This window comes from Zonotrichia albicollis, chromosome 22 (assembly GCF_047830755.1).
Source record: "Zonotrichia albicollis isolate bZonAlb1 chromosome 22, bZonAlb1.hap1, whole genome shotgun sequence".
In the NCBI taxonomy this organism is placed as follows: Eukaryota; Metazoa; Chordata; class Aves; order Passeriformes; family Passerellidae; genus Zonotrichia; species Zonotrichia albicollis.
This window is the reverse complement of record NC_133840.1, coordinates 423648-449561: the sequence shown is the minus strand read 5'-3', so window position 1 is coordinate 449561 and position 25914 is coordinate 423648. Positions and strand designations below refer to the sequence as shown.

The 25914-nt window shown below is 52.6% G+C and overlaps 1 protein-coding gene across 2 annotated transcripts in view; it reads right to left on the bottom strand.

Annotated features, from left to right (window-relative positions):
* Window positions 1–25914, bottom strand: part of CLUH (clustered mitochondria homolog) — a 33157-nt gene that overhangs the window by 4052 nt on the left and 3191 nt on the right. Inside the window, exons 1-23 of one of the 2 annotated variants that reach the window (XM_005491957.4) lie at window positions 22106–23110; window positions 17164–17360; window positions 15537–15708; window positions 15232–15375; window positions 14899–15026; window positions 14115–14269; window positions 13186–13311; window positions 12175–12322; window positions 11368–11460; window positions 10444–11138; window positions 9691–9908; window positions 9026–9130; window positions 8192–8292; window positions 6645–6797; window positions 5970–6032; window positions 5062–5306; window positions 4215–4299; window positions 3571–3724; window positions 3147–3286; window positions 2956–3036; window positions 2254–2379; window positions 1644–1765; window positions 318–411 (exon numbers count right to left, since the gene is read on the bottom strand). In XM_005491957.4, coding sequence (XP_005492014.3) covers window positions 318–411; window positions 1644–1765; window positions 2254–2379; window positions 2956–3036; window positions 3147–3286; window positions 3571–3724; window positions 4215–4299; window positions 5062–5306; window positions 5970–6032; window positions 6645–6797; window positions 8192–8292; window positions 9026–9130; window positions 9691–9908; window positions 10444–11138; window positions 11368–11460; window positions 12175–12322; window positions 13186–13311; window positions 14115–14269; window positions 14899–15026; window positions 15232–15375; window positions 15537–15708; window positions 17164–17360; window positions 22106–22958 — 4398 coding nt within the window. In that variant the 5' untranslated portion in view covers window positions 22959–23110. Of the gene's footprint in view, window positions 1–317; window positions 412–1643; window positions 1766–2253; window positions 2380–2955; window positions 3037–3146; window positions 3287–3570; window positions 3725–4214; window positions 4300–5061; window positions 5307–5969; window positions 6033–6644; window positions 6798–8191; window positions 8293–9025; window positions 9131–9690; window positions 9909–10443; window positions 11139–11367; window positions 11461–12174; window positions 12323–13185; window positions 13312–14114; window positions 14270–14898; window positions 15027–15231; window positions 15376–15536; window positions 15709–17163; window positions 17361–22105; window positions 23111–25914 lie in introns of those variants that run through there. The other variant, XM_074556786.1, reaches the window with a different exon arrangement.

Sequence of the window (25914 nt, the reverse complement as noted above, 5' to 3'; positions counted from 1 at the left end):
ACATGAGAAGAGACCAGTTTTTTCCAAGCCCCACCAGAACATGAGGCCATGCCACAAGAGAAGTGCTCATCCAGCCATGGGTAGAGCGTGGACACATTTGCAGGAAGCTGAGCAAAGACTCCTGGCATAGCAGTGAGCAGTTACTGCACAGGGCAGCAATTCTGCCCTGGCCCTACAAGTACTCCCTGGCATCTGCTCCGAGCTGTTTGTAGGAAAGGCCTCCCCAAGGCCCAGGCTGGGCACTGGTTTGCAGCGGAACTGCTCAACTGTGGCCCTGCAGTGACAGCTCCCAAGTGCACAGTGGGGCCACTCATCACCTGATTCTTGTAGATGGTGTAGCCTTCCTTCTCATGCTGCAGAGCCGACCGGAACTCTGCTTTGCTCTCGTACACTCGGGCAACCAGGTGGTGGCTGAGGGAAGGAAAAGGGCCAAGTCACTTCTCTGAGGAAAAAACATTTCTGTGCTGCAGTGAGCGTGACTGTGCCATCAGTGTCTGGGCTGAAAGTCTTAACACAGGTGCCAGAGGAGACTGAATGCATCACCCTGGGAGTTACTTCTTCCCAGCCCAGCTGAGGATCCAAATACTACACTAATTAGGTTGGATTTTAGCTGGAATGCTGAGAAGTGACCTACAGAGGTAGACTGAGCTGGGCATCTTCAGCTTTCCTGGGTGCAGGACAGAAGGCCACAACAGTGAACTGAAGGGAGAGGCAGATGCATGGGAATACCTTGGGGCTGGATTTATTAACTGGAGAGGAAGGCTGCAGCCCTCAGGCAGAGCCAGGCCTGAGTCCTCTGGGCTCTTGCCAGCTGGGAGAGCTGACTTGGCTTAGACTGTTGGCCTTAGTGCTTCTGGAACGAAAAAGAAATTGCTGGGTTTGGCAGTGTTTCTCTGTGGGAGGAGACGGGTCTCTCTAAGCACCCCAGTGCCACTGAGGGACAGCTGAAGAGTCTCTGGAGCCTGCACATTCATCAGCCACTGGAAAACAAGGCAGGCTCTTGCAGGTGTTTAATCAGGTTGATTTGCAGCCTGATGGAGAACAGATGGCTGCAGTGTGGCAGCAAGAACTGGGAGTGGGCCATGCCTGGCTGACAGAACCAGTTCTGCACTGAAGGACAGAGGGCATCCAGCACTGCAGCAGTGGGCACTGGGAGCAGATCCTACAGGGGTCACCAGTCCCAGCTCCCTTGGGAACACACAGAAACCACTCAGGGTTTTTATTCAAATACAGAACTTTATGGCAAAAGACAAAAGCACCTTAAATGATTCTCAAAGATCCCTCCCTGAGGGCTGGAACAATTAAACATGAGCATTTAACATACTGTCCCTGTCTCCTAGCGTACTTCCCTTACCGGCTCTCCAACCTTTACTTCCCACATACGTTTTTCTATTGAGAGTCCACAGGGACCAGGGTTATCTTGACAGAGTTTTTGAGCAAGCAGCATCACAGCAGATCTCCCCATTAACCTTAAGAACAATGGATCTCCATCTTTTGAAATAAACTTGGATAGTGCACCATGACCTTGGCTCTGGGACAAGACTGCATATGCAGTTCTCAAGCCAGACCCTCCCATGTGAGTGCTCAGTGAGTGTGCTCGCTCTGACAGCAGCGACCCAGCCCAGCACCCCACCCTGCCTCACCTCAGCGCAACCTTCAGAGACTTGGAGCCGTGGTACTTGGAGCTGATGGCCAAGGCGTTCTCCAGGAACCGCAGGGACAGGTCATACTCCATGACCCCATGGAGCACCAGGCCAATGTTGTTCTGTACAGAGAACCAAGCAGGCATTGGGAAAGACACACTGACACGGCAGTTCCTGCTCTGTGAACAGTGGGACCCCGCAGGTGTGTCACTGCCAGAGGGGCTGTGACCCTGGCCAGTCCCTGCAGCAGCAACACGGGACAGGGACCATCGTCCCCCATGGCCCAAGCAATCCAGGCACAAGGGAGGTAACAGACTCTCCAGTTTATGCCAGTGCAACAAGAACACAATAAACAAAGGAGTTTTCCTAAGAATTACATGTCTCAAAACCATCTGCAGTATCCCAGTGTAGAGCTCAGCACAGAGGCTGACCCTCCCAGCTAAAGTGTCAAACTCCTTTTTTCCTTCATCTCATGGCACCAACCAGCAACAACCAGGGAGGAAAAGCACTGCCTAAATGTTTGCTTTAAACAGCCATCATGTGGGCATCTTAAAGGCCAAGAGGTTTCGCAGAGATTACCAACTTGAAGATTCCTAAACAAACTACTTACATCTAAGAGTGCCATTTCTGGGTGATCCTCCCCAAATACCAACAGCATGAGGTAGCGTGCACGGTACAGCAGGTTCAGTGCTGTGGAGAGTTGGCTGTTTGCAAAGCAGTACAGAGCCAGGTGCATCTAGGACAAGAGAAGGCACCCAGCATTAATGTAAAGGAACCTAATCTCTCCACGCCTTTCCTTAGCTGCACATGAATAAGAAGTCTTCCTCACTGGTTGAAGAAGGACTTCAGTCACTTTGAAATGATGCACAGTCCCACTGAGGTGTTCCTGAGGACACAGCACTGAGGAAGCTGTGTGTTTTATTTCAGTTTCTCCTAACACCCCTCGCAGAATATTTCTAACCTGACTTACATATGTATGTCATATTCTGACTGTGTTTTGGAGGGGATTTTTTTCTCTTTTAATTTTTGACATAGGCCCAGGGCCGAAGCCAGGAGAATTAATATATCTAAATAAATATGCAGCAGACAAACAGTAGAAACCTAGGTTAAGCAGGACAAATGGTGAGCACACAGGACACACTCAGCTTTTCACTTTGCAGGATCATAAAAGATGATGAAGTGGAGAATTCTGGAAAGAAAGATGCAGAAGAGAGGAAAATGCAACTGCTTTCAAGCTGCAGACATGAACTAAGGCTCTCAGACTGCAGCCAGACCCCTGAGGTGCTGCTGCTCCCCAGCTCCCCATACTCACATATTCTTGGATGGTGTTGGGGTGTTCGATGCCCAGGACCCTCTCGCTCATTAGCACCGCTTTCTGCTGATTGCTTAAGGCCTGAACGGAACAGAACAGAACCCAGGGCAAGTCACACCACGCTGTGAGCTTGAGCAAGCATGGGGAAGGACTGAGAGCACTGAGGAGATCCCCTCAGAGCCCCTGCTTACCTCTGAGTAATCTCCCATGATATAGTTGAGCCGAGCTAGCAGCCTCAGGCAGGCACAGATTTCTACATGCATAGCACCATACACATTGTTGAACAGGTTTAAGGCTTCATTGATGAGCTCACAGCCCTCCTTCAAGAAACCTGAAAAGAAAGTAAATCCATATGTATGTACATATAAAAGAACCTCTAGCACTGTTGGAGACAGGAAGTGAGACCAACGGTGGGATACACAGACACAGGTGACTGCCCTGGGGACAGGATATCACTGCCCTGACCCATCCTTGCTCATTGCTGGTGGATTTACAGCAGGAGTAGATCTTGGACACCAGGCTTGGCAGCAGTGTCCTGGTGGCCATGCCCCAAATACTCTGCTCTTCCCATTATCAGGGATCATCATGAGAGGCAGAGGCACATGGGATCTGTACCTTGCTGAACTTTTGCTTGCCCGCTCTGGAAGAAGTGGAAAGCATCGGAGGCTTTGGGGTTTACATGCTTCACTACAGGGAAGATGTTAAGAATATCCTCTTCTGTGAAAGTGGGCTTGTGCCTGTTGTCGAAGTTGTACTCCTTCAGCAGGATCTGGAGGGACCAAAAAGAGTGGAGGGCACAGTTACCACTGCCATAGGCACTTGGCAAGAAAAGGGGCAAAATTCTGAATGCGGAATCACAGTCAAAACATCTCCTGTACCATGACCTGGGACAGAAGTCTCCAAGGTGAGACGTAGGTGTGCACCACCACCTGTACATGGCAAAATGGCACCACGGTGACAACACTGAACCCGTGACAGGAGAGCTCCTCCAGCTGTTGTCCCACAGCCCACAGAGGAGTGAGAAGGCAGTGCAATTGTACTGAGGCTAGCTGTTCTTCCAAGGGACATGCTAGCAAGTTTATTACTCCAAGAGTGAACTGGATCAGAAATCTGTTTCTCAGAGCTGGGGCCTGTATTCCAACATGGACACCACAAAGACCCTTTGGGGCTTGTGCTGTGCCTGCAAAACACATTGCATTTACTCTTCATGTTCCTCAATACAGGACATGATGGCAAGGGAGGGAGGATGTGGATCTTACCTGGACTCCAGTTTTGAGGGAGATTTCACGGAGCAGGGTGATTTTCTGTAGATTATACACTTCAGCTGCCTGGTCAGCATTCTCACTGCAGAAAGTACACACAAGCTTCAGCTCTCAGGGGAGTTTCTGCTCAAGGCCATTGCTCCATTGTGGGTATGTGAGGCGCAGGTCTCTGTACAGCCAGGTCTAACCCAAACCAAGGACTAACACTGCAGAGTTTGCCCTCAGTCTGTGAAAGCCTCCAGAGCACAGCAGTGCTTTTACAGAAATCCTGTGTGTGTTCTCAAAGCCCACTGCAGTGTTTGGGCTGAGTACCTTCAGCTCTTGGCGAGGAGCGAGCAGTCCCTGTGCGAGGGGATGATCATTGTCCAAGCGCCAAAAGCTGGTTTTTCTCTTGGGCCACTTCATTGAGAGTGCTAAACTGGAAGCACCAATGTGCCCCTTTCCTTATTCCCCATCTCTGCTCATGTACAGAAGCAGTTGTCCTTTTTTCTGGAGCCAAAGCTCCCTTCAGCCTAAATCACTGTTGATATAGACAAGTATCTTCTGACTATATTACTTCTGCTCCTCACCTTCTGATCCCTTATGTACCCTTAGGAAAGGTTTACCTTCCTCCTCTGCTTTTCATGGCTGCCTTTGCATCATAGGTTTCATCTGATTCAAAGTCTCACTTCCCCATTCCTACTCTTTGCCCAATTTCTTTCCATTAAAGATCTGTTTAAGTCCCTCAAGGGACTTAATTTTATGCAAACAGAAAACAAATAAAAAAGGGAGGTCCTGTTAATGAACAAGAGCTACAGAAGTTTGGTGAATCCAGGGACAAGCCAGGGTCACCTGCTCCACTTACCATTCAAGACTGAAATCAAAATAGTTCTTTGCTTCTGAACAAATATTCTTCCATAGCTCCTGAGGGGTCATGCTTGCCCAGGCAGTGTTATCAGCATTGCCAAGGTTCCTGTTTTTCCGTTTCTTGTTCCTCTTTTTGGAGACCAGCTCATCAGCTGGAAGATGGGCAATGGGATTTGGGAAGGAGCTCAGAAAACAATTCAGGAAGTGACTGATGGCAGCAGATAAACCTGACAGCTCCACACCCTACAGGGAAACACCAGAGTCAGTCAGGAGAGACATCTGCCATCCCACAGCACTGCTCCAGCCCCGAGCCCCACACACCCCCAGTCCTACACAAACAGGGCCACCTTCCACCACAGGGACAGGAAGGCAGCACGTCCAAGTGGCACTAGCACAGACAACGTAGGATTAAGGGTGTGCCTACACACAGAAATGTAGTGCAGGCATATACACTTCGGGCTGCCACCTGGGACAGAGAAGGCTTTGGCACTGGAACCAAGCCAGGTGTATTGCTGGGCTGTGTGTGAATACAGCCTACCAGGATATGTAGTGTTGAGTCAATTAAAAAGGCTTCTTAGCAGGGCAAAAGCAACACTGTTTAGGAGGAAAAAGTACTACAAGGAAAACAAGCTGTGATTTCACTTTTAAAAGCCTCCAACACAATGAGTGAGGATCTGGGGAGGAAAAGCATGAATGATTGCTCTCCGGGAAAGCTTTCTTCAAGTGGGAACTTGTTTTCCCTTACATACAGGCCTGCACCTATTTCAGTGCTAATGAGCTTGTACTTCTCGTTGCCATGCAACCCCAGGAACTGCCTAATGAGAGGAGAACCCCAAACAGCTCTGTCTGTGGAAAAAAGTCATTAGGGAGGACACAGGAGGCAAGAGGTGAGATTGCAGGTCATACCTGGAGGTACGTCTTGAAGATGTGTTTGGCTGATCGAGTGATCAATTCACTGATTCCAATTTTCTACCCAAAGGAATAAAGAACAGACTGAGTGCATTGGCAAGAATATGGAAAAATACACTGGGCTTTTGAAATGGTCTTTTAGCAAGATCTGCAGAAGATACACGATTCTCCCTGCAGCACAGAACTGCAAAAGCATCTGACAGCCCTCCTGGAGGCCAGTGAGGAGCCCCTGGCACCTCTGTGCCCACAAGCCACGGGTGCAGCTCAGCACAGCTCCAGCAGCGCTTCAGGGGCTGCCACAGCCCAGCCCCTGCCTGCTCCTGGGCAGCCACACTCACAACACTTCAGAGTTTGAGCCAAAGCCCAGATGTGTCTTAGAGGCTTAAAAAATACATGGCTGAAAATCCAACTGTGTTACTTACTATTACATTTGGGAATCCCTGAAGCAATTCTCTACCCCAAAAGATATTTACAGTTCCTATCACTATGAAATCCATTAAGGATTTGGAAAAAAAACTTCCCCAGCCAACACTTACAGGTCCTCCTCCCTCCTCCCCTGTTGTTGGAGCTGTTTATTTTTACAGAGAGAGAACAACTGGCCAAGTGGGAATCTCTGTGGGACAAATGATGCCAGAGTGGTTTGAACTGTCTGATGTTAAGCCTGATGCTTACAAAGATGTGATCCAGCTGTGCATGGCCAGGGGTCTTGGTGATGAAGTTGATCACCTTGCCCAGGTAACGCATGTTGATGCCCCTCTGGTGCATGGCCTCAGCCAAGGTGGCCCCATCCATGGGGAGCACCGTGTGATCCAGGCAGTCCTTCACCTGCGGGTGCATACAGACTTTGGTTAATGAGGACAAACACAAGGGAAAGAACTTCCATTTTAAAAAATATTAAAAAAAAACCACACCAAGAGGCAGGACAGGCATTCCCCAATGCTACTTCAGACACCTCCTTACCTGGGGCTGAGGGTTGCCCTGAAAGGAGGCCCTGACCCCAAACAAGACTCTTTTGGTGAGTAACACCTGCTGTAGCACCAGGGAGCACCGTGGTAACACAGGCAGGGGGGACACCTGCAGCAGCCAGCCCAGTGTGGGCCAGGTGCTTGCCACTGGGCCCAGTTTCACTCCTCTGTCTCAGCAGGGAAGGAGCAGCACTACACTCTCTCAGAGGCAGAGGCAAAACAACTCCTACCTGTGCAACTAGCAGGCTGACCCTTCTTTAAGGGCCTCACAGCCTCTAATTGCCATTTCCAATTAAGAGTACGTGGAGCTGTGCACACATAGCTGATAAGGACAAATGGCACTTGCATGTTAAGTTGTGCTGCAGTGCTGATAAACAGTTGTTTAATTCACGTCATGGAGCAACACCAGCTCCTCTCTGATATGCACAGGACTACCTGCTACAGCAGCTGGTCTGCAACCTGCTCTCACGCAGGCCTGTGCAGTGTTTTGGGTTTATATACTGGAGTATCAACTACCTTGTAATCAACAATCACCAAGCCCTTTTCTGACTCACTTACCTCCTTTTTGTTTGAAGACTGATTAGATGGTTCTGAAGGCTGTGCTGACTACAGAATTAGTGGATTTAGAGTTCAGAAGAAACTTTCCAACAAAGAAAACCCTCTTGTAACACAAGACCAACAACTCCTGGACCTCTTGGAGTAGAGCTCATGAATTCTCCCCTGCCAGTTCCAGTGCCTGCTCTGACAGCTGCATAAGCCATCAATTCAGCAAGCATCCCAGGAAGGGAGAAACTGGGACTTCTTATGTGGCCAGGTGCATGGGTAATGTCCAAAATGCTTAAGACTTACAGAAGGAGTTTTTAATGACTGCTATTAATTAAAACAATTTCCCAGTTCACTTGAAATTATTAGTCACTGACTGAGTCACAGCCAGGGTCAGCTAAAACAATAAGCTGTGAAGGATGCCCAGGGCTAGGGAGGATGGCTTATGTGGTCTCTATTGTCCCAAACTCTTAGCAATAGCTTTAATTGCCAGTGCCAATTTTTTTTTTTTTGTTGGACTGAGGTGAGAAAATCGTGCCATGATGTAAGATGGGCAAAGGAAAACCCCTCGTGCCTTGCACGCAATGCTCATGCTGTTCCCGGCGCTCCCCCAGCAGTGCCAGAGCCTGCAGCTGCTCAGGTAAAGCTGCTGTCCCAGCGGCCACCAGCCTGCTCTGAGGGCAGCATCACTACTGGCTCTGGGGTCCTTACCAAGCCTGGGATCTGGCAGGACAGCAGGAACGCAGCGGCGTCCTTCAGCAGCTGCTTCTGATCCTGCACCTCCTCTCTGCTCGACTCCGGGAAGCGAACACCTGGGAGAGGACAAGAGAAAACATCAACCACAGCAACTCACAGAACCCTAGCTGTCTCCCTGGAATGCTGGATGCTTCAAAAACTTATCTCAAACTATAAACGTTTTGATGGGAAGAGCATTGGCTGCTGTGTTCAGGCAGTGGCTGGGCTGCTCAAACTCAATGGTTTGGCCATTCTCCTGCAATGTGCCTGCTCACTGCCCCAGTATTCACCCCAGGAAGCACTCTGGGAGCTTCTCAATTTCCCAATAAAAAATATGGCTCCAAGTAATGGAAATTCATGCCTGATGTGTGCATGTAAAAGGGCACTGTGACTGCTCACTGAAATGTTACTAAAACAAACCCAGCCCTTCACTGAGGTCCTAACATCAGTCGTTCAACTACAAGTGTTATTTTTTGTGTAAACTACTACACGGCGATCAAATTTCATTTTTTCCCTCCCTCTGCTTCTTTTCACATGGTCTCACAGCTGGGATGCTGGAGAACCACAGGAGGATTCTTGGCAGCAACCCACAGCCCTGCCCCGAGGGTGGGAGACGCTCCCCTTGGCAGCTCCAGCACTGCAGTCCATTGCTGCTTCCTCTGCTCTGCATCTCCGGGCTCCACAGAGGGCCCTGCACCCTCCCAGCCTAACAAAGCCAGCAGCAGCCTTGGCTACAGCACAGTGTTTATCTGCAGCTGGCTGGACACAGCCACCCTCAGAAGGGCTGGTCCCAGCTCTGGGTACACGTACCTGGTGAGAAAATATCTGGGTTAAACCGAATATCAAATGACGTGTCACTAATGGAGCCCACAGCCTTGCAAGCATTCCGAATCACTTCTCTGCTTTTGGGATCCACTGGAGCAGGAAAAAAACAGAATACAAATGAATGTGGAGTTCAGGAAATGACAGACCTAGCTATTAAATTGAGTTTTGTTACTAAAAACAGCAATGATGGCACATTCTAAAGAAATCCATTATAAAAACAATCAATTGTAAAGGAGAATGGCTGAAAAGTCTGAATAAGGGAACATAAGATGATCCAAAACCCCCATGGATATCCCTACCTCCCAGCACATGCACTCAGAAATCCAAGCCTGGGGCTCCCAAAGGTGCCCGTGCACTGCTGGCCTCCTGCCTGTCCCCAGCCCTGCCCTGCACTCCACAGGCCGGCCTGGCCGGGCTCTTGCTCCCAGGGAGGAGCTGAGGGGCTGGTGGCCTTGCTGGCTTCAGACACCTCAGTGCCCCTGCCTGCAGGGGCGAGTCATTCATCAGGGTGTGAGCAGCTCTAACAGAGAGGCCAGGCAACACTGACAGTGCTCGTCCTGTTTAACCACCATCAGTCACCCCAACCGCCCAGCCTGGCACAGCTCCCACCAGTGCCAGCCCAGCAGGGGCTGCTGCTGAGGATGAAGTACCTGTTCCATCGTCGGACGCGATGGTCTCCGCCAGCTCCTTCACCTGATCCAGCCCAGTCACGCTGTCCTCCATTTTCCCATCCTCTGACTCGGGCCTCTCGCTGTCTGCAGCGCCATTCTCTGCAGAGGCTCCATTTTCCAGCGCAGCTGAGCTCTCCTGCTTGTTGGCTTTCTGCTGCATCAGCTGCAGTGCAGCCAGCTTCATGAATAAGAGATACCTGCAGCAAAGGCAAAGGGCAGTTCAGCCCAGCAGAATCCCACAGCACCACACGTCTGGAACATGTCCCACTCCCTGAGCTCCCCTGCCTTGGCAGCACCAAGTGACCCAAACATCCCACCACAAACATGCCTACAGCAGTGCCCACAGGATTTTTTCCAGCCTCTAGAAACAAATATAACTTTCAGGACATTGGGAAAGCCTTAAAAAGCAGCATGAATCCTTCCCTTTCCGTAGCCATCAAGTGCAAAGGACACCTGCAGGGAAAGAACTTCTAGATGTTTGGACAGGAATCAACAATAATAGATCTGGACACTAAAATACAAACAATCTCTTTCCCTGGCTCCCTGTCCAAATCCCTACTGTTCTCACCTCTTGTTAATTAAGTTCCTATAACTGCATTTACATAGCCAAGCCTAGGGCAATTAGCCGCTCACTTCTGGGAGCTCTGTTGGGATGCTCCCAGGACAGTGCAGCAAGGTCCTGACTTGAACCATGACCAGAGGCACGTGGAGAAAGGGAGAAGCTCTGCTCACCTGTGTTCTACAAAGGCATCAACAAGCTCTTGACGAAGACAGCAAAGCTTGTGTCTGTGCTGCTTGGGGAACCCCATTTTCTTACATTCCTCTGGCATCTCCTCCCCTTCAACAGGCAGGAAGTTTAGATCTGGAGGGAAAGTGCGTAGCAGGTCCAGGATGTAGTGACGCCCATCGTTGCCAATAATGCCTTTGCACTCTACTGAGGAGCACAGCTCCACCTCCTCATTCTTGTCGTTGAGAACTTTGTGCTTCTGGATCTTCAGCGGCCTGCTGGTCTTCTCCAGCAGCTCCAGGTACTTGGGGTGTGACACAACTGTCTTGCCGAAGTCTATTGACCCATAGATGACACTCTGTTCCTGCTCCCGCTCCAAGATGCCAGGGATAATAGACTGAGCCGTCACCCTGTAACCTCTGTAATCCACCACGACAGTCCCCAGCGTGTACAGCCCTTCCACATCCACAGCGTTGTAGGTCCGCACACCGTTGAGATCATTGGTGGGAGCCACGTAAGCAGCAACGTCTCCACCAAAGTCCTTGTAGTGGTCACGGACGTCAAAGCCCAGGCTGAAGAAAATGTTGTTCCAGATGAACATCTGCATCTTGGTCTCCTCGCTGGGGTTGATGGCCATGACATTGCCATCAATGACAGCCATAGCACCTCGTGTTGCTGCTGCAGTGAAGTCACTGTGAACCTGGAGGCACATGGAGAGAAAGCGGGGTCAGGATGGGCCCCCGTGCTCTGAAAGCTCCCTGCAAATTTTTCCTTTGCTCCTCTCCTTGCAACAGCCTTTCAGCAGGCAGGCGGGTCACGGCTTTTACTGCTGTGAGCTGGCTAGTGACTTCAATACAAGTCCCAGGAGCCAGAACACAGGCAGCAAAGAAGGGGCTGTGTGAGGGGCTGCCTGCATATCCTGAAGTTACCTTGAAAATGGCTCGTTCTCTCAGCAGCCTCTCAGGCAGGTTCTTGCGTGGCAGCTCCCGTGTGGTCTGCAGCTCCTCATTCCAGTCTCTGGTCTGAAAGAGGGAGGCAAAGCCTTGTGGGATGAAATGCATTGTGTGGGAAGGGGCTGGCGAGGCAGCATTCCTGCTTCACAAGGCATTTTGGGAGAGAAGGGAGAGGAGGGGGCAAGATTTCAGGCTGCTGTGGGGCTCAGAGGAAGTGACTTAGCAGCAGGAATGAACACACCTTGAGAGGGGACTTTATTCAACAGCAGTTTGGGACAGATCTTGCATCAGCCCAGCCAGTGCAGGGGCACTGAAGGGGCAGCACGGTGCAGGTGTCATTAGCCAGTGCTGTGGGCACACTGCAGGCACCTGCTGCCCACGGCTGGCCATTGCTGCCCTGCAGCACTTTGTGCTAGAAAGTTGCAGCTGAAGCATTTGGAGCAGCCTGCTCAGAGACACAAGAGCCATTCCAGGCCTGACTGGCACGAGGGAGTGGTCTGCCTCCTGTGCAGTGGCACTCTTCAGAGAAGGGACATGGAATTTATAAACACCCGAGCAGGAGCTGCTCCTTCTCAGTCACTTCTGTGCTCATGGACCTGCAGCTGAGCAGCACAGCCCCTGTAGTCAAGGGCCCTGTGAAGAACAAGGACTCCTGCAAGTTTTCCTTTGATGATCAAAACCCCCCCACAAATAACAGAGGTTACTTTCTGGAAGTTAACTCGTTCCTGGCAGAGCTGGCAGCAAAAGTCTTGCCAGTGTCATGAGGCAAAGCAAGAGCAGTACCTGTCCAGGTATGTGCTCCTCGTAGCCCAGCCTGGAGGTGTAGGCGTCCTCTGCCCGGACACAGTCCATGGCGTGCTCTGCCTGCGGGGCCGTCCAGCTGTACACTTGGAAAGGAGTGGCTATCCTCTCAAAGGGGTGTCTCTGAACCCTAGTTTGGGACAAACAACAATTACACATTTATCAAGGAGGAATCCTTTCTATTCCAAGAACATTTTCCCTGTGCTTTCGCACTGGTCCCTACAGGTCACGATGCAACAGCAGCACGCAGTGGAAACCCAAGCACTGCCGAAGGTCTCTTGTGTAATCTGGCTGCTCTCAGCAGGGGCTGGGGCTCATCTGTAGCTACTTCTGGCCCAAGAGGCAACACAGTACAACCATTTTTAAATGGCCAGATAGTCACAGTGGTGGCTGGAGGCCACTGCTAATTTCAGCCCTCATCTAGTGTGACTTTCATCTCCTTAATGAAGCAGGAGCAGAGCTCCCAAACGCCACACAATGTGCCTATCAATCCACACCCTGCTGAGCCGAGGCAGTTCATTATGTGACTCTGAAGAATGACAGGCTTTTGCACAGGACCCACTGTCCTGGAGCAGAACAAATGGTCCCTGCAGCAAGGACAGGAGAACCAAACAATGCCTTATTGTTGTGTTATTATTATAGGAGAGAGGAAATTACAGAATATTAACATGCACAGACATGTTTAAAGTAACCAACCTCTTGCCACTGTAAGCCTATACAAAGCCCTCTTGTGTTACTTTTGCTGATATTTATGCTTCAGTCTCTTTTGTGGCTCAGAGAGATCCTCAGAGTGCTGCCCTGTTGTTCAGTCAGGTGCTCTGGTCCTTGCAGCTTCCACTGACATGTCCCAACCACCCAGCACTACATGAGCTCAGAGAAGCAGGCACTGCAATCCCTGCTGCACTGGTGGCATCCAGCTCCCCAGAACCAGCTGAGCCTCCCCAACTTCACCCTGGGCTGCTCAAGGAACTAGAGAGGAAGAAGCACTGCTACCGTTTCTTCTGCAGAGCAGAGAAGTTTTTTTTGAAGGTAGGGCTGATCTGGTTAAGTAGTTCCACCAAGGAATGACTGAGAAAACTAGGGTTTGCAGGTTTGGGATTGAAGTTGTATGCAGTAGACCTGCAAGAGAAAAAAAAAGAAACAGTCAGAAGCCACTGTCATACCTGAAACCTTCCACACTCTAGGAACGTGGAACATGACTGAGAGCTCTTCATGCATGCACAGCATCAAAGGCTGCACCCTGTGCCCTTGCCTGTGGGACAGAGACCATGGGGCAAAGAGGCAAATGGGCAGCAAGGACCTCATCCAGTCTCCCACAGCCAGTAACCCTGTACCTGTCCCTCATGGTCCTTTAATTTAGACCTTTTTCGGCCATTCCCAGGATCAAGAGAGGCTTCTGTTTTTATAGCTGGGAAGGACTGATTTCACAGAACTTCCTGAACACACCAAAGGTGCCTTTGTTTAACAGAGAAACCCCTCAGCACAGCTGCTCCAACAGGCACAGACACAACAGCTCTCACAGTTACCATTAGGAAAACAAAAAAAGAAATTATTGGTAGTCAAATCTGCACCCAGCTCAGGGAGTTCTGACAGGCTGTGCTTTTGCTTCAGGGCAAAATGAGATAGTTGCAATAGTCAGGAAGGAATTTCCTTCCAACTCAAAATGCTCTAAATAGCTGATGACATTATGGGATGTTTAAACTTTCCCTAAAGCACCAGGCATTTAGCCACTGTGGAGAAGTGGTACCAGGCATAACTGAACAGCCCAATCCAGTATAGCAACTCCCACAAACCCATGTGAGCAGCGAATTAGAATAGGCTGTTTCTGGCACAGGGAAAAAAAAAGGCTGCAACTGTTTGTTTATGAGTTGTTTTGCAGCTGGCTGCTGCAGGGCAGGACAGGAAGAATGTCAGTTACTCACTGATTCAAGTAGAATCCCCGCGTGGAGGCAGTGATGCTGACGTGCCGATCCTCCACCGTGATCACGTACAGATACATGAGGTCCCCGTGCATCTTGCGGTTCCCGGGCGGAGGGTTCCAGCCACTCATCGTCAGTACCTTTAGGCACTGCAGAGGCTACGGCAGAGCACAACACAAGCAACTCCTGTCAGCAGGAATTCATTTCTTTGAGTTAGAGGCACTCAATGTACATGCCAGATCCCTTTTACCTGCTGCCCTTGCTCGATTCCAGAAACAGAGCACACAAACACACCTGGTCTCCTGAGTACAGCTTCCTGAGCCCTCTGCAGACCACCAGTTTGCCGTTCACACCATGAGACATGGGTGAAAGCAGACACCCTGGGCCTTTGGGCTGCACAGGGTATGGATTTCTTGCTGTACTTGTTTTCAAATGGCAGCTTCTAAACCAGAATCCGAGTGGGAGGGCACGGGAAAGCTAAGAGCAATATGTAGTGACCTGCAGATCCTGTCTCCAGGACTTCACAGAGGAATGCTGCTTTCCCTTCTCTGCACCCATCCCAGCAAGCCTGGCCCTTCCACACTCTGCAGATGTCCAGACTCCATGTCCAGTGTTTTGCACACCAGCTCCTGGACTTTATTCTTTTGGCTAAGCAGTGCTATCCCAGTGCTTGTTAAGCACCAAGCAGAGCAAATCCCAAAGTCCATTTCAGCTCAGCTTTCAATCCCTGACCACCAGTTTGCTGTGAGGAATGTGCCAGTAGCTGTTTGACACAGGAAAACTCTACCTTCCAGTCTCTGTTCTGGGGCTGAAGGGCACACAGGGGCCTCTCTTTGCTACCTGGCAGGATATGTTCAGGAGGGGTGCAGTCAATTTGTTCCATTTCGGTACCTTTCTTCTTCCTTTTTCCACTGTCTAGAACAGACAGAGACAAAGTCAGTTCTGAAAAGTGTACAGTCCCTCCCCCAGTCATCATTCCAAGAGGGATGCAGAAGTACTCCAAGTATTCTCTGCACTCCTAAATGACACAGGACAGCCGATTGTTACTGCGTGTTTAACTAAGCCAGGAGTCAGGGAATGAAACCACTGACCACACCAGGGAAGTCTTTTTGACCCGTACCTCCCAGGTCTCCTTCAGTGAAGACACTCAGGAAGGACAATGAGTTACAGTCCACACCATTGAAAGCATCTGATGGGTCAAGACTCTTCAGAAGGTCCCGAATGTGGCGCACGTGTATCCTGGCTTCTCGCACCGTGTATGGCTCTGACAACCAAAAAGTGAGGAAAGAAACTGGGATTAGACAGTTGCTTACTCCTTTGGCACACAGATCTCAAAATGGAACCAGAGGAAAGAGCTGACAGGTGGCCAAAATCACTCCCTAAGAAAACCCTCACTCATTCCCTCCCATATCTGAAGGAACTTGCCTTCCACCACTTTCAGCAGTGAGCCCTCCTGCAGTCCTTCAATCGTCTTCAGCTCAGCAAAGTTATCCAGGACGTTGCCATCCAGCTGCAGGGAGAAGCAGGTCCGATGGCAGGTATCCTCCCGGTCCATCAAAACTTGATGGATTTCTTGCACCATCTCTTGAGGAGAAACCTTAAGAAGGTAAGAGCACAATTGTTGTTTGCCCTCCCACATGCTCTTGCCAAACTTTGCCCCTCAGCTGCAATACCAAAAACCTCTCAGACCTCTCCCTCCAGGCTTGGAAAGGCAGACTCTACCTCTCTTTCCAGGAAGATCTCTCCTGCTCCTGCTGGGAGGGCAGTGTCACCTCTGGCAGGGTCAGCCCCCTGAGCTCCACCCCACGGGGCTTGGCACCCCGAGATGTAACAGCCAGGCACTGCACCAAGCGCTTGGCACGGGACAGAGGGCACTGAAGGAACAGCAGGTGGTGGGGGAAGTGGGGTTCTACCCTTATCCACTCACACCACATTAGTGGTGAGACCTTGGATGCTGCCCATGGTGAGCTGTGCCAGTGCCACACCTCCACAGGGCTCAGGGGAGGCCAGACCCACCCTGGGCACCTCCGTGCCCTGCTCCAGCACCACTGACACTGCTGAAAACCCAGAGGACTCGGGCTAGTTTACATAAGCTGCTGTAAACAACAGGCCTGCTATTATTAGCCCATTAAAACTAACAGCCAGGGGGATTTAAAGGAGACAAAAAGCCAGTCTGAGACGCAGCTATTTCCACAGGGGATGGGATTTTGCTGCACTCTCTGCCAGTCTTGGGCAGATAAGAACTTCCCACTGGGTTTAGATTCCATATGCCTCTCCCCAAAATTAAGAGATATACTTCATTCAGATAGCTTTTGGTGAAGTATCAAGCTAAATGGGACTATGAACCAGGCCTGTCAGAGCTCATCCTGACCTGGCAGCACGTCACTGTCCACATGACATGAGGCAGAGCTCTCCATGCAGAGGGAAGTGGAGACTGCATCATTCCCTTGGTCTTCAGGCTTGAGCTCCCTGAGCTGTGTTAGCACCTGTCACTGTACCAAACCCAGGCTGGCCTGAAGCAGCATCATGTCATAACTGCTGAGCAAGCAAGGGATTTTCCCCTCCTCACTCAGGCCCAGAAATCACATTTTCACAACACTGCTTTAGAACAGCCCAGAAGCGGGAAGGCCATTTTCCCTGTGCTCATAGCAGAGCCCCTCTGTGATGGACACAGAGCTACACCACAGTGAGTTCTCCTTGCCCTTGCTCCACACCTGGGATCCAGAATGAAACACCCTCCCTGTCCCCGCAATGCCCAGGCAGGCCTGGGCCAGGCTCCTCTTGCTCACGTCTCTTCCTCCTTCATTTCTCTCAAGGCACTGGCCAGGCAGTCTCCTGCACCCTCCATCCTTTGCTGCCTCCTTCCCCACCTAGCCCTGGTCAGCAGACAGACAGGTCAGGGAGCTGTGAGCAGCCTGATGGCGCTGTGCAGACTGTGAGGCTGAACAGGGGCCTTCCAGGCACTGCCTCCTTGCCCGCCTGCCTGGCTGAAAGGACCTGGCCCAAATACTCCCCACCTCTGTTCCCTTCCCCAGCTGGCGAGGGCAGGTACCTGCAGGGAAAAGGGCTCTATCCCTGGTGCACAGATCTTGACAGTGAATCCCGTGTCCTGTATGACGATGACCTCCTGGTCGTTCCCATCTTCTCCCGGCTCAGCCTCCTCGTGGCCATTCTGCTTGGCATCCTTGTCGCCCTTGAGGCTGTCATGCGGGCCGCTGCCATTCATCAGTGCCACGCCAGACGGGTGCTCTGGGCAAGGACAGAGGGGTTCAGACAAGGTCCTCTCCACTGGGCTGCAGAGACTGGCCTGGACACTGCAAAGCCCGAGCTAATCAGGGGCTAAAAGGCACGGTTTTATTCTGCACTTGCTGTTTACTAGACAGAGGTGTGCCAGGCCCTTCCCTCACCGCATAATGAAGGTGCTCTCACTTGCCTGCGGTGTTTGCATCTTCCACAAACCACGTGCAGAGAGGGGAGGGAAGGAGAGCAGGAAGGATGGGTCAGTGTACACCACACTGAGCTGTCTTAAGCCTCTTAATTAAAAAAAAAAAAAGGGTGTGTGGTGCTTTGCGGCCTGGAGGCAGCTGTAACCTCGGCACCAACACGTTAGAGAGCAGAGGGAGAGGGAGGCCGGCGGCAGCCCGGTTACTCTGCAGGCACACCACAGCTCCCGCAGCCCTGCCTGCCTTTGGCCACCCTCTGCATTTCCAAAATACTTCACACAGATCCCATGGTGCCAGGGCGAGGCTTTGCCTAAGCACTTTTATTCAAGAAAATGGTGACGACATTTTAAGTGCTTGTTTAGACAGATGCGTCACAGGGCCGGGGAGCTCTCTGCACCCACCTCACAGCTCTGCAATGCTTTGTTTTCTTTTTCAATAAGCTGGATAACATCAGAGACCTGATTAGATCTAAGAAGCTGCCAGACTCCTAGAGGAGCCTACATCCTCTGAACCAGGCTGGGGACCACACTAAAGAGGACTAAGGGGCTGCCAGGAGAAGTCAGAAGAGTGGAAAGAGCTGCTGATAGCATCTCTGGGACATGGCAGAGTACCCCTTGCCCCCAGCGTGCCAGGCCGGTGCCCCAAGCACATCACCTCACCCTGCAGACCGGGGCAGTGGGTGCTGAGAACAGCTGGCACCGTGTCCCTCAGGCTGTGCTCCCAGCAGGGCTGGCCCAGCACACTCAGCTGCACCCCAGGGTCACACGCAGCAGTGCCAGCTTGGTGCTCTCAGGCACCCACCTGCAGGCAGCACAGATGGAGCAGGTGGGGTGCTTTCCCAGGCAGCAGAAACAGCCTTTCCAAAAGGCTGCACAGGGCTAATGCCTCGAGGCTGCAGCCCTGCAGCCAGCTCCATCTGGCAGGTGTCGCTCCCTCCTCATGCTCACCTCCTGCAAGGCAGTCCCCACTCGAGGGGAAACGGCTGCTCAGCCTCCCTCACCTCATAGACTGGGGCTGTGGCTTGAGCACCTACCACAGCCAGTTCTTCTCCAGCAGCCCCAGCCGCTCCTGCAGCCCAGAGAAGGCATCCAGCCTTCACAATAGCCCAAAAAGGGACGGCAACACCATTCCCCCCTGCACACCTCTGGAGCACAACAGGCTGCAGCAACAAGCCCTGCAAAAGCACCCATGGAGGGTCACGATCCTGCCCCAGACAATGACTGCCAACAGCAAACCCTCAGAGATGACTGTCAGGGCTGACTTGAGACATGGTGAAAGGGCAAAAATGCAATGAGAGCACACCCATTCCAAAGGCAGCAGGTAGCAGCTACCTCAGGCAGCCTCGGCTGTCTTCAGCAGCTCAGCAGCTGCTGCTCATGGTCCCTGTCACTGTGCATATGTCCCCAGCACTCACTGCTCATTTCTTTGACAGATGAAGCCATGGGCAAGTCAGACGAGAGGCCTGGCTCTGGCTCCAGCAAACTGCTGTCATGCTAGAAAGGAGGAAGAAACATTCCATGCAAGAGTGCCTCAAGAGATGTGGTTTCAGAAAAACCACAGCATGCCCAAAGCGCTGGGGAAAGCCCCTCGTCACACCCTGCAGCCAGCACAGCCATACTCCTGGGCTGCCTGAACACGTGGGCATCTGGAGGGAGTGCAGACAAGCCAGCAGGGAAATGCTACACCTGGGGCTACTGGTACTGCAGACAGGATGACCTGCCAGGTGCCCGAGCCAGGCCTGGCCCAGCCCCTACCCACCCAAGCAGGGCAGGATCACTCAACTTCTGTTCCTGCTGTGCTAGCCAGAAAGGAGACAGAACTTGGCTGAAAGGAAGGCTGGCACTGCAACCCATGCGCACGCCAGTCTGGAGAACAGCAAACACCTTCAGCAGCAAAGCCAAGTGAAACAGGAAAATCTGAACACAGCAAGGGAAAGTCACCACCCAGGACCACACTTCTGCTTTTCACTGCTCAGTGGTGTAAAATCCCCAAACTACCTAGTGTTTCAGAAATCAGAATACTGCTCCTAGTCTGCAGAAATACAACACGTTCACACCTTTCATCTCTCTTTTCCTTGAGTGAAGGCAGGGCTGGCACAACTCTGCACTTTGTGACAAGAGACATGTAGAAGCAACACCTACACGTCTCCTTATGCTAGAGGATCAAGCTCCAGCCAGCAGAGTCTTAAGTTTAGAAATGAAAGTTAAGTCTGGACTGAGAAAGATCTGCTGTGCAGCAGGCTAACCCTTGGATGTGAGCCAGGCAAGGCTTTCCAGAGGGGTTCTGCACAGAATGGGTATGTTTCAAGGAAGCACGAGCTGGCCTGGAGGCCGTGCTGCCTGCTGGGTGCTGACTCACCTGATGTGCTCCCGAGGGAAGCAGAGCTGCACCCAGCTGCCCTAAAGTGGGTCACTGGTTCCTCTCACCCTCTGTGCCGACTGTGCCGCGGCCTCGGCAGCGCTGGCGCAGAGGGAGGGACATCACGGGGCACTCATGGATTTCACAGGATTTCAGCCTACTTGAGACAGCAGGAGGAGGCACAGGAACACCTTAGGGACACCCGCAGAGACCTCTCTCTCTCTCCCGTTCCTTGCTGCCACTTCAAGCCCCGACCAGGTGGGCAGCCGTGTCAGGCTGGGCTCTCGCTGCACCCCACATGGCTCACGGAAGGTGTCTGAGTCACAGGCAAGCGGTTCCACCCGCTCCGGGGGCAAACCCGGCGCTCCTCCCCTCACCACCCTGCTCCTGCTGCGCACGGAGATCCCTGCCGGGTCACGTCGGCCTCGACACGCGGCTTTGCGGTCTCGACTGAAGGCTGTGACCTCTGGTCTCCCCTGCCATTCCAAGGGATGTGCCAGTGTCCCAGCAAGGACCCTCCTGCACTCGAGCTGCAGCTTGTACCCGAGGTGTGGCAGAGGCTGCCGAGCTCTGGCCTGTGCTGGCTGGTGGTGTTCTCACGGTGAGAACACGGTGAACACGATGTTCTCACTGCTGCCCCGAGCACAGCGCAGCAATCCCTGCACACACACACACAGCAGAGCATGGCCAGGCACCGAGCACAGCGCAGCAATCCCTGCACACAGAGAGCACAGCAGAGCACAGCCAGGCACCGAGCACAGTGCAGCAATCCCTGCACACACACACACAGAGCAGAGCATGGCCAGGCACCGGGCACAGCGCAGCAATCCCGGCACACACAGAGCAGAGCGTGGCCTGGCACTGAGCACAGCGCAGCAATCCCTGCACACACACACACAGAGCACAGCAGGGCCAGGCACCGAGCACAGTGCAGCAATCCCTGCACACACACACACAGAGCAGAGCGTGGCCGGGCACCGAGCACAGCGCAGCAATCCCGGCACACAGAGAGCACAGCCAGGCACTGAGCACAGCGCAGCAATCCCTGCACAGAGAGCACAGCAGAGCACAGCCAGGCACTGAGCACAGTGCAGCAATCCCTGCACACACACAGAGCAGAGCGTGGCCTGGCACCGCCGCACCGACCTGCACCTGCCCGTGGCACCTGGCACAAAGGATCAGACACAGGATTAGGTTTCATCTCTGCCTGGACAAGGAGTTCACACGCCAAGGTGACAGGGTCTACTTTAATCATGCTTCCTATTTACAGTCAGGCTGTGGCAGCGGCACCTGGCAAACCCCTGCAAAGATCCTGGCACCAGGGAGGGCGCACACCTGAACCCAAACCTGCTGGCTGCACACAGCACAGATCCTGCGAAGGGTTAGTTAATAACTGATTTATGTTCAAACAAATCTTCTAAACCAAAGTCAGACACAAATCCTTTTCAAAGATTATTGGATCCAAAAGTCAGCGACACTGTGTTGCTGGGAGTTAGCCTGGTCTGCAGGGACTGCTCTGTCAGTGGGGAGTTTCCTTCCCTACATTTAGTAACTGGAGAAATTCTTAGAGGGACAAAACTCAAAATTAAACCCCCTACTTTACCAGCACCAACCTTTGGAATGCATTTCCTATTATCAGCTCCAGTGCCATTTTGAGGGGCCAAATGGCCGGGGCCACTGTCCCCACTGCACTGCAATAATGCACTGGGTGAAGGAAGAGAAGGAACATCCCATCCTCAGCACAGCTGATGGAGCTGCTCCACCCCTGCAGCTCAGGCCTGTCCTCAACCTGCACAGAGCTGAAGGAAGCCCAAGGCTCCCTGTGCTGGTCCCTCACAGCTGCACGCTTCCCAAGCTGCTGCAGGCTAGGCTGCGCAGATCCACTCCCATGCTTTACAAGGACCACGTTTGCAGTCACAAACAAAAGAGGGATTTAGCTTATGAACTGAGGAAAAGACAAGCAAAACGCCCTTAGGTTTGCTTTGCTGACATGAACAAGGCACAGACAGGTCCCTTTGTGGTACACACCCAGATGGGATACCTCGTCACCTTCCTCCTTCACCTGTGAAGTTACAACATCACCTCTGCACCCCTCCCCTCTCCTTTGTGCTGCCCCATCCCACAGGCACACGCAGCCACCCACCCCTGTGAGGGGCACACGGTGTGGGGGCTCCATGCAGCAGGACACAGCACCTGGGAGAGGAAGCTTCTTTTTCTTCCTCTTCTTCTTCTGCTGCTGCTTGGAGGGCAGAACGCGGGCCTGGGAATCAGCATCGGAGCTTGACCTTCTGCTGGGGCAGGCAGTAGGCTCTGTCACAGAACCAGCACTTGTGTTCTGAGCCTCAGGTGACACCTCACCAGGGGGAACAGGCAGCACAAGTGCAGTTTGAGCTGGCAGAGCAGAGGAGGGTGTGCCAGGGCTCCCTGGGGAGGGAGCAGGAGCTCTGCCCTCGAGCACGCTGTCCAGAGGCACCAAGGCTGCGTGCGGGCGCACGGCCGCTCGCCCCTCGCCCTGGCCAGCGGAATGCGCTCCAGGGCCCGCTCTGCCGTCAGCTGCTGCCACGTGCTCCTCCCGGCGGCACCAGCTGTGGGCTAAGCCGCTGTCCTCAAGTTTCACACAGCTCTGGCAGGCCTCAAGTGACTGAGCATGATCAACCAGCCCTGCCGGCCTGTCCCCAAGGTCGGCTGGAAGGACAGTCACTGCATGGGATGCCTCTGTCTGCTGGAGCAGGCCAACCGTGCCAACGCCAGGTCTCGAACCGCTCTTATCACAAACTGTCATCATTCCTTCTTTGTCCTTGGTCTCAGAGAGGTCTTGGATGTATCCAGTGCCCTTCTGCAGGCTTCCAGTCACCGCCTCACTGGGGATGATGTCTGGATACAGCCCAGCACATTGGGCAGCTTCTGGCATCTCCGGGACGACACCGCAGCTTGTGGGAGACTTTGGCAAGAGAGGCGACCTCTCATCGGGTGAGCCAGAGCTGCGTGGCTGGAAGAGGAGATCGGTGACTTGCCTGCAGCAGTTTGCAAAGAGGCTGTTTCCCATGCCTGGCTCGTGCAGCAGCGGATCAGAACAGTCAGCTGTGTTCCACACACACGCTGCAGTCCCCACGCTGCCTTCTCGCCGTCAGGCGCTCTCTCCAGAGACAATGCCTGCGTGGCCCCAGCGAGGCGGGACACAGCAGCAGCCGCTGACTCCGAGCAGATCCCAGGTCCTGTGCTCCCCAGAACCGGACGCTGGCCTGCAGCAGTTTCCCCACGGTGCTGCCGGGCACCCTCAGGCCCGGCCGCCCCGGCCGTGTCCCCGGCTCCGCTCTCCGGTGCCCAGCACAGCCGGGCTCGCTCGGGGGATGCCGCCCGCACCAGGCAGTTATAAATAGCCCGACCTCGAGGGCCACACCAGTGCAGCCTGGGACGAGCGCTGTGCCAAACCCCAGCAAGTGAGATGCATTGAATTACAAGGCCAGGGCAGTTACTATGGCACGCCCGGGCCCGGCACAGCCATCCATACTAAGCAGGCGAGCACAAAGCGTTCAGGCAGTGAACCAGTCAGTAGTTTCTAGATGAATTTTCTCTCCTCTCATGCTGCTCTGCCATATAAAACACAGCAAACCACAAAACCACATGCAATCCCCTAGCACCTCTCCTCTCTCCATGCTACTTAAAGAAAACCATGGCAACTGAAGCAGGGATTATGGAGCTGGAGCCTCCTCCAAGCACCAGGTGGCCCGGGGAGGTTGTGGCCAAGCAGGGCACTGCTCACACCTCCAGCGAGGCTGTGCCACGGCCACGGGCTCCTCACCCTCCATCCAGGCATCACTCCTTTGGCACAGGACAGGCCCCTGAGCTCTGGACACACAGGACTGGGTACCCCTCAGTGCCATGGGCCAGCACCAACTTTCAGATCACGTGAGCATTGTGGTTCTCTTGTGATTTGTGATTTTTGAAGGACTTCACATGTACTGATAGCTTCAACTCTTCCTCCTCACAAAGAGACTCTGGGAAGAGGACGAATCTCCTAGAAGTACCTGGTCAGGTCTCATGAAGCTGAGCTGCATTTCTTCGACTGCAGCCAAAGCAAGCTCACGAGAGTGCATGTGTTAGCTCTAACCTGTGAAGGCTGGTGTCAGTACAGCAAATGGAAATTAAATTTTAGCTGGATAATAAATGAAGCTAAATAAGTAGTTTAATGAATCCGAATAAATTTACTAAATGAATAGGCATTAGCTCAAGAGATGGCCCTAATGAAAACATTTCCGCAGGACATCCCATCAGGGAAAGTGGGAGACGTGGCGCTGCGTCCCTTGTGGAAACCACAGCTTCCCAGGAACTTCCTACTTTAGGTACAACAAGGACTTCTTTTAACAAGAGACCACAGTGAAACATTAGAGCTGCTCTAATGGCATCATTAAACTCAAATTGGTTCTAAGACATCTGTGGGCAGAGGTACAAGCTCTGCATTTATTTCTCAGCAGCTTCACACCACTGAGACTGGCTCGGAGAGAGAGCAGAGCGCGGTGAGGCTGCAGCCTGCAGTGCTCTGGGTAGGGCCAAGCCCCAGGACACCCACAGGTTCCTACAGGTGGGCACTTACAGGTGCTGAAATGCCTTCTGCTTTGCATCTGGCACCCTGCACTCTCCACATCTGGGAACTACATTTAAACTCATTTGTACACTTTCTATCTGGCCAAAACTTTACATGGACCTAGCCTTGAAACTAGCTGTCTGGGTGACCCTGCTACAATAACACGCAATTCAAACATCACAGAAATCAGGCACAAAGAGTAGGACTAATGCAAAGTGCAAAGACCAGTACCAACAAAAACATTAACTGTGTCAGGAAGAACACGTTTCTCAAATTTCAAGAGAGCTGAAGGAAGGAATTGTATTTCAGACAGAAACCAAGGACCAGCCGATAATCCTCCAAGTCCCCGCGCTTTACCCCTGCACATGGCTTAGTTTCAGAAACTACTGGGACAGCAAGAGCAGGGAACCAGCCTGCTGTTGTCTGGGCAGGGTTTGCAGGGGAGGTCTGGCAGCTGGATGGCCTCAGCAGCTCGGGCTGCCCTGCAGTGCAGCCGTGGCCCTCGGGCCACACACGGCTCAGGGGACAGCAGCTCCTGCAGCTCTGCAAGAGCTCTGCCAGCAGCAGCCCCGCAAAGCTGCTGCCCCAGGCACACCGAGCGACCCACCCAGGCCTGCTCAGTGCCCTGACCCGAGCTGAGCCTCCGGGGACACCCACAGCAAAGACAGGGCACACACGGCACGGCACGGCCTGCTACCAGCCAGGACCCACATTACCATTGCCAGTCTCATCCAAACCCAAGGGCAGGAGGCTGGCTAGTGGGGAGCCTGGAGAGCAGGGCTAGTCCCAGGCTAATCCAATCCGCTGGAGTTCCGGGCAAGATCCACGATCCTGCAGTTTTATGTCATTGCACATAACTACATACAACCCCTCTGAGCCTGCAGCCTCTTCAAGAGCTTGGAGTAGAGACTTTCTCTTCAAAGTGAAAGACAAACTAAGGAAATGCTTTTTTAGAAAACATGCCAACCAAAAGCTAATCCTGAGAGAGCCTTGCTACTATGGCAAAAACCTGACCTGCTGCCAAAAGTGACAGCCAATGCCACCACAGGAGGAACCACGTGCTGGTTTTCATCTTTGGCACACTGTCCAAGCACTGTCCCAAGGACTGGCATTGCTTCCCAAATGCAAATAAAAAAATGCACGAACTTCAGACCTGTAAAGCTTCTAGAAACAACAACTTTCCAGCACAACCAATGGAGCACAATGCAGGGAAAGCAAAGCAAGTGCTGGGAAGCTGCGCCAGAAGAGAAGTGTGCTGCCAAGTTTAGTCATGTACAGACAATGAAGGTAAACACAGGACTCTGCAACATGGTGCTGGTTTTACTGTGCAGGAGGCAGTTCTGAGTCTGCAGGTGGATTTATCTCAGTGCGTGTTCCTGACCTACTTACTTCCACTTTTCAGCTGGGAAACCCAGGA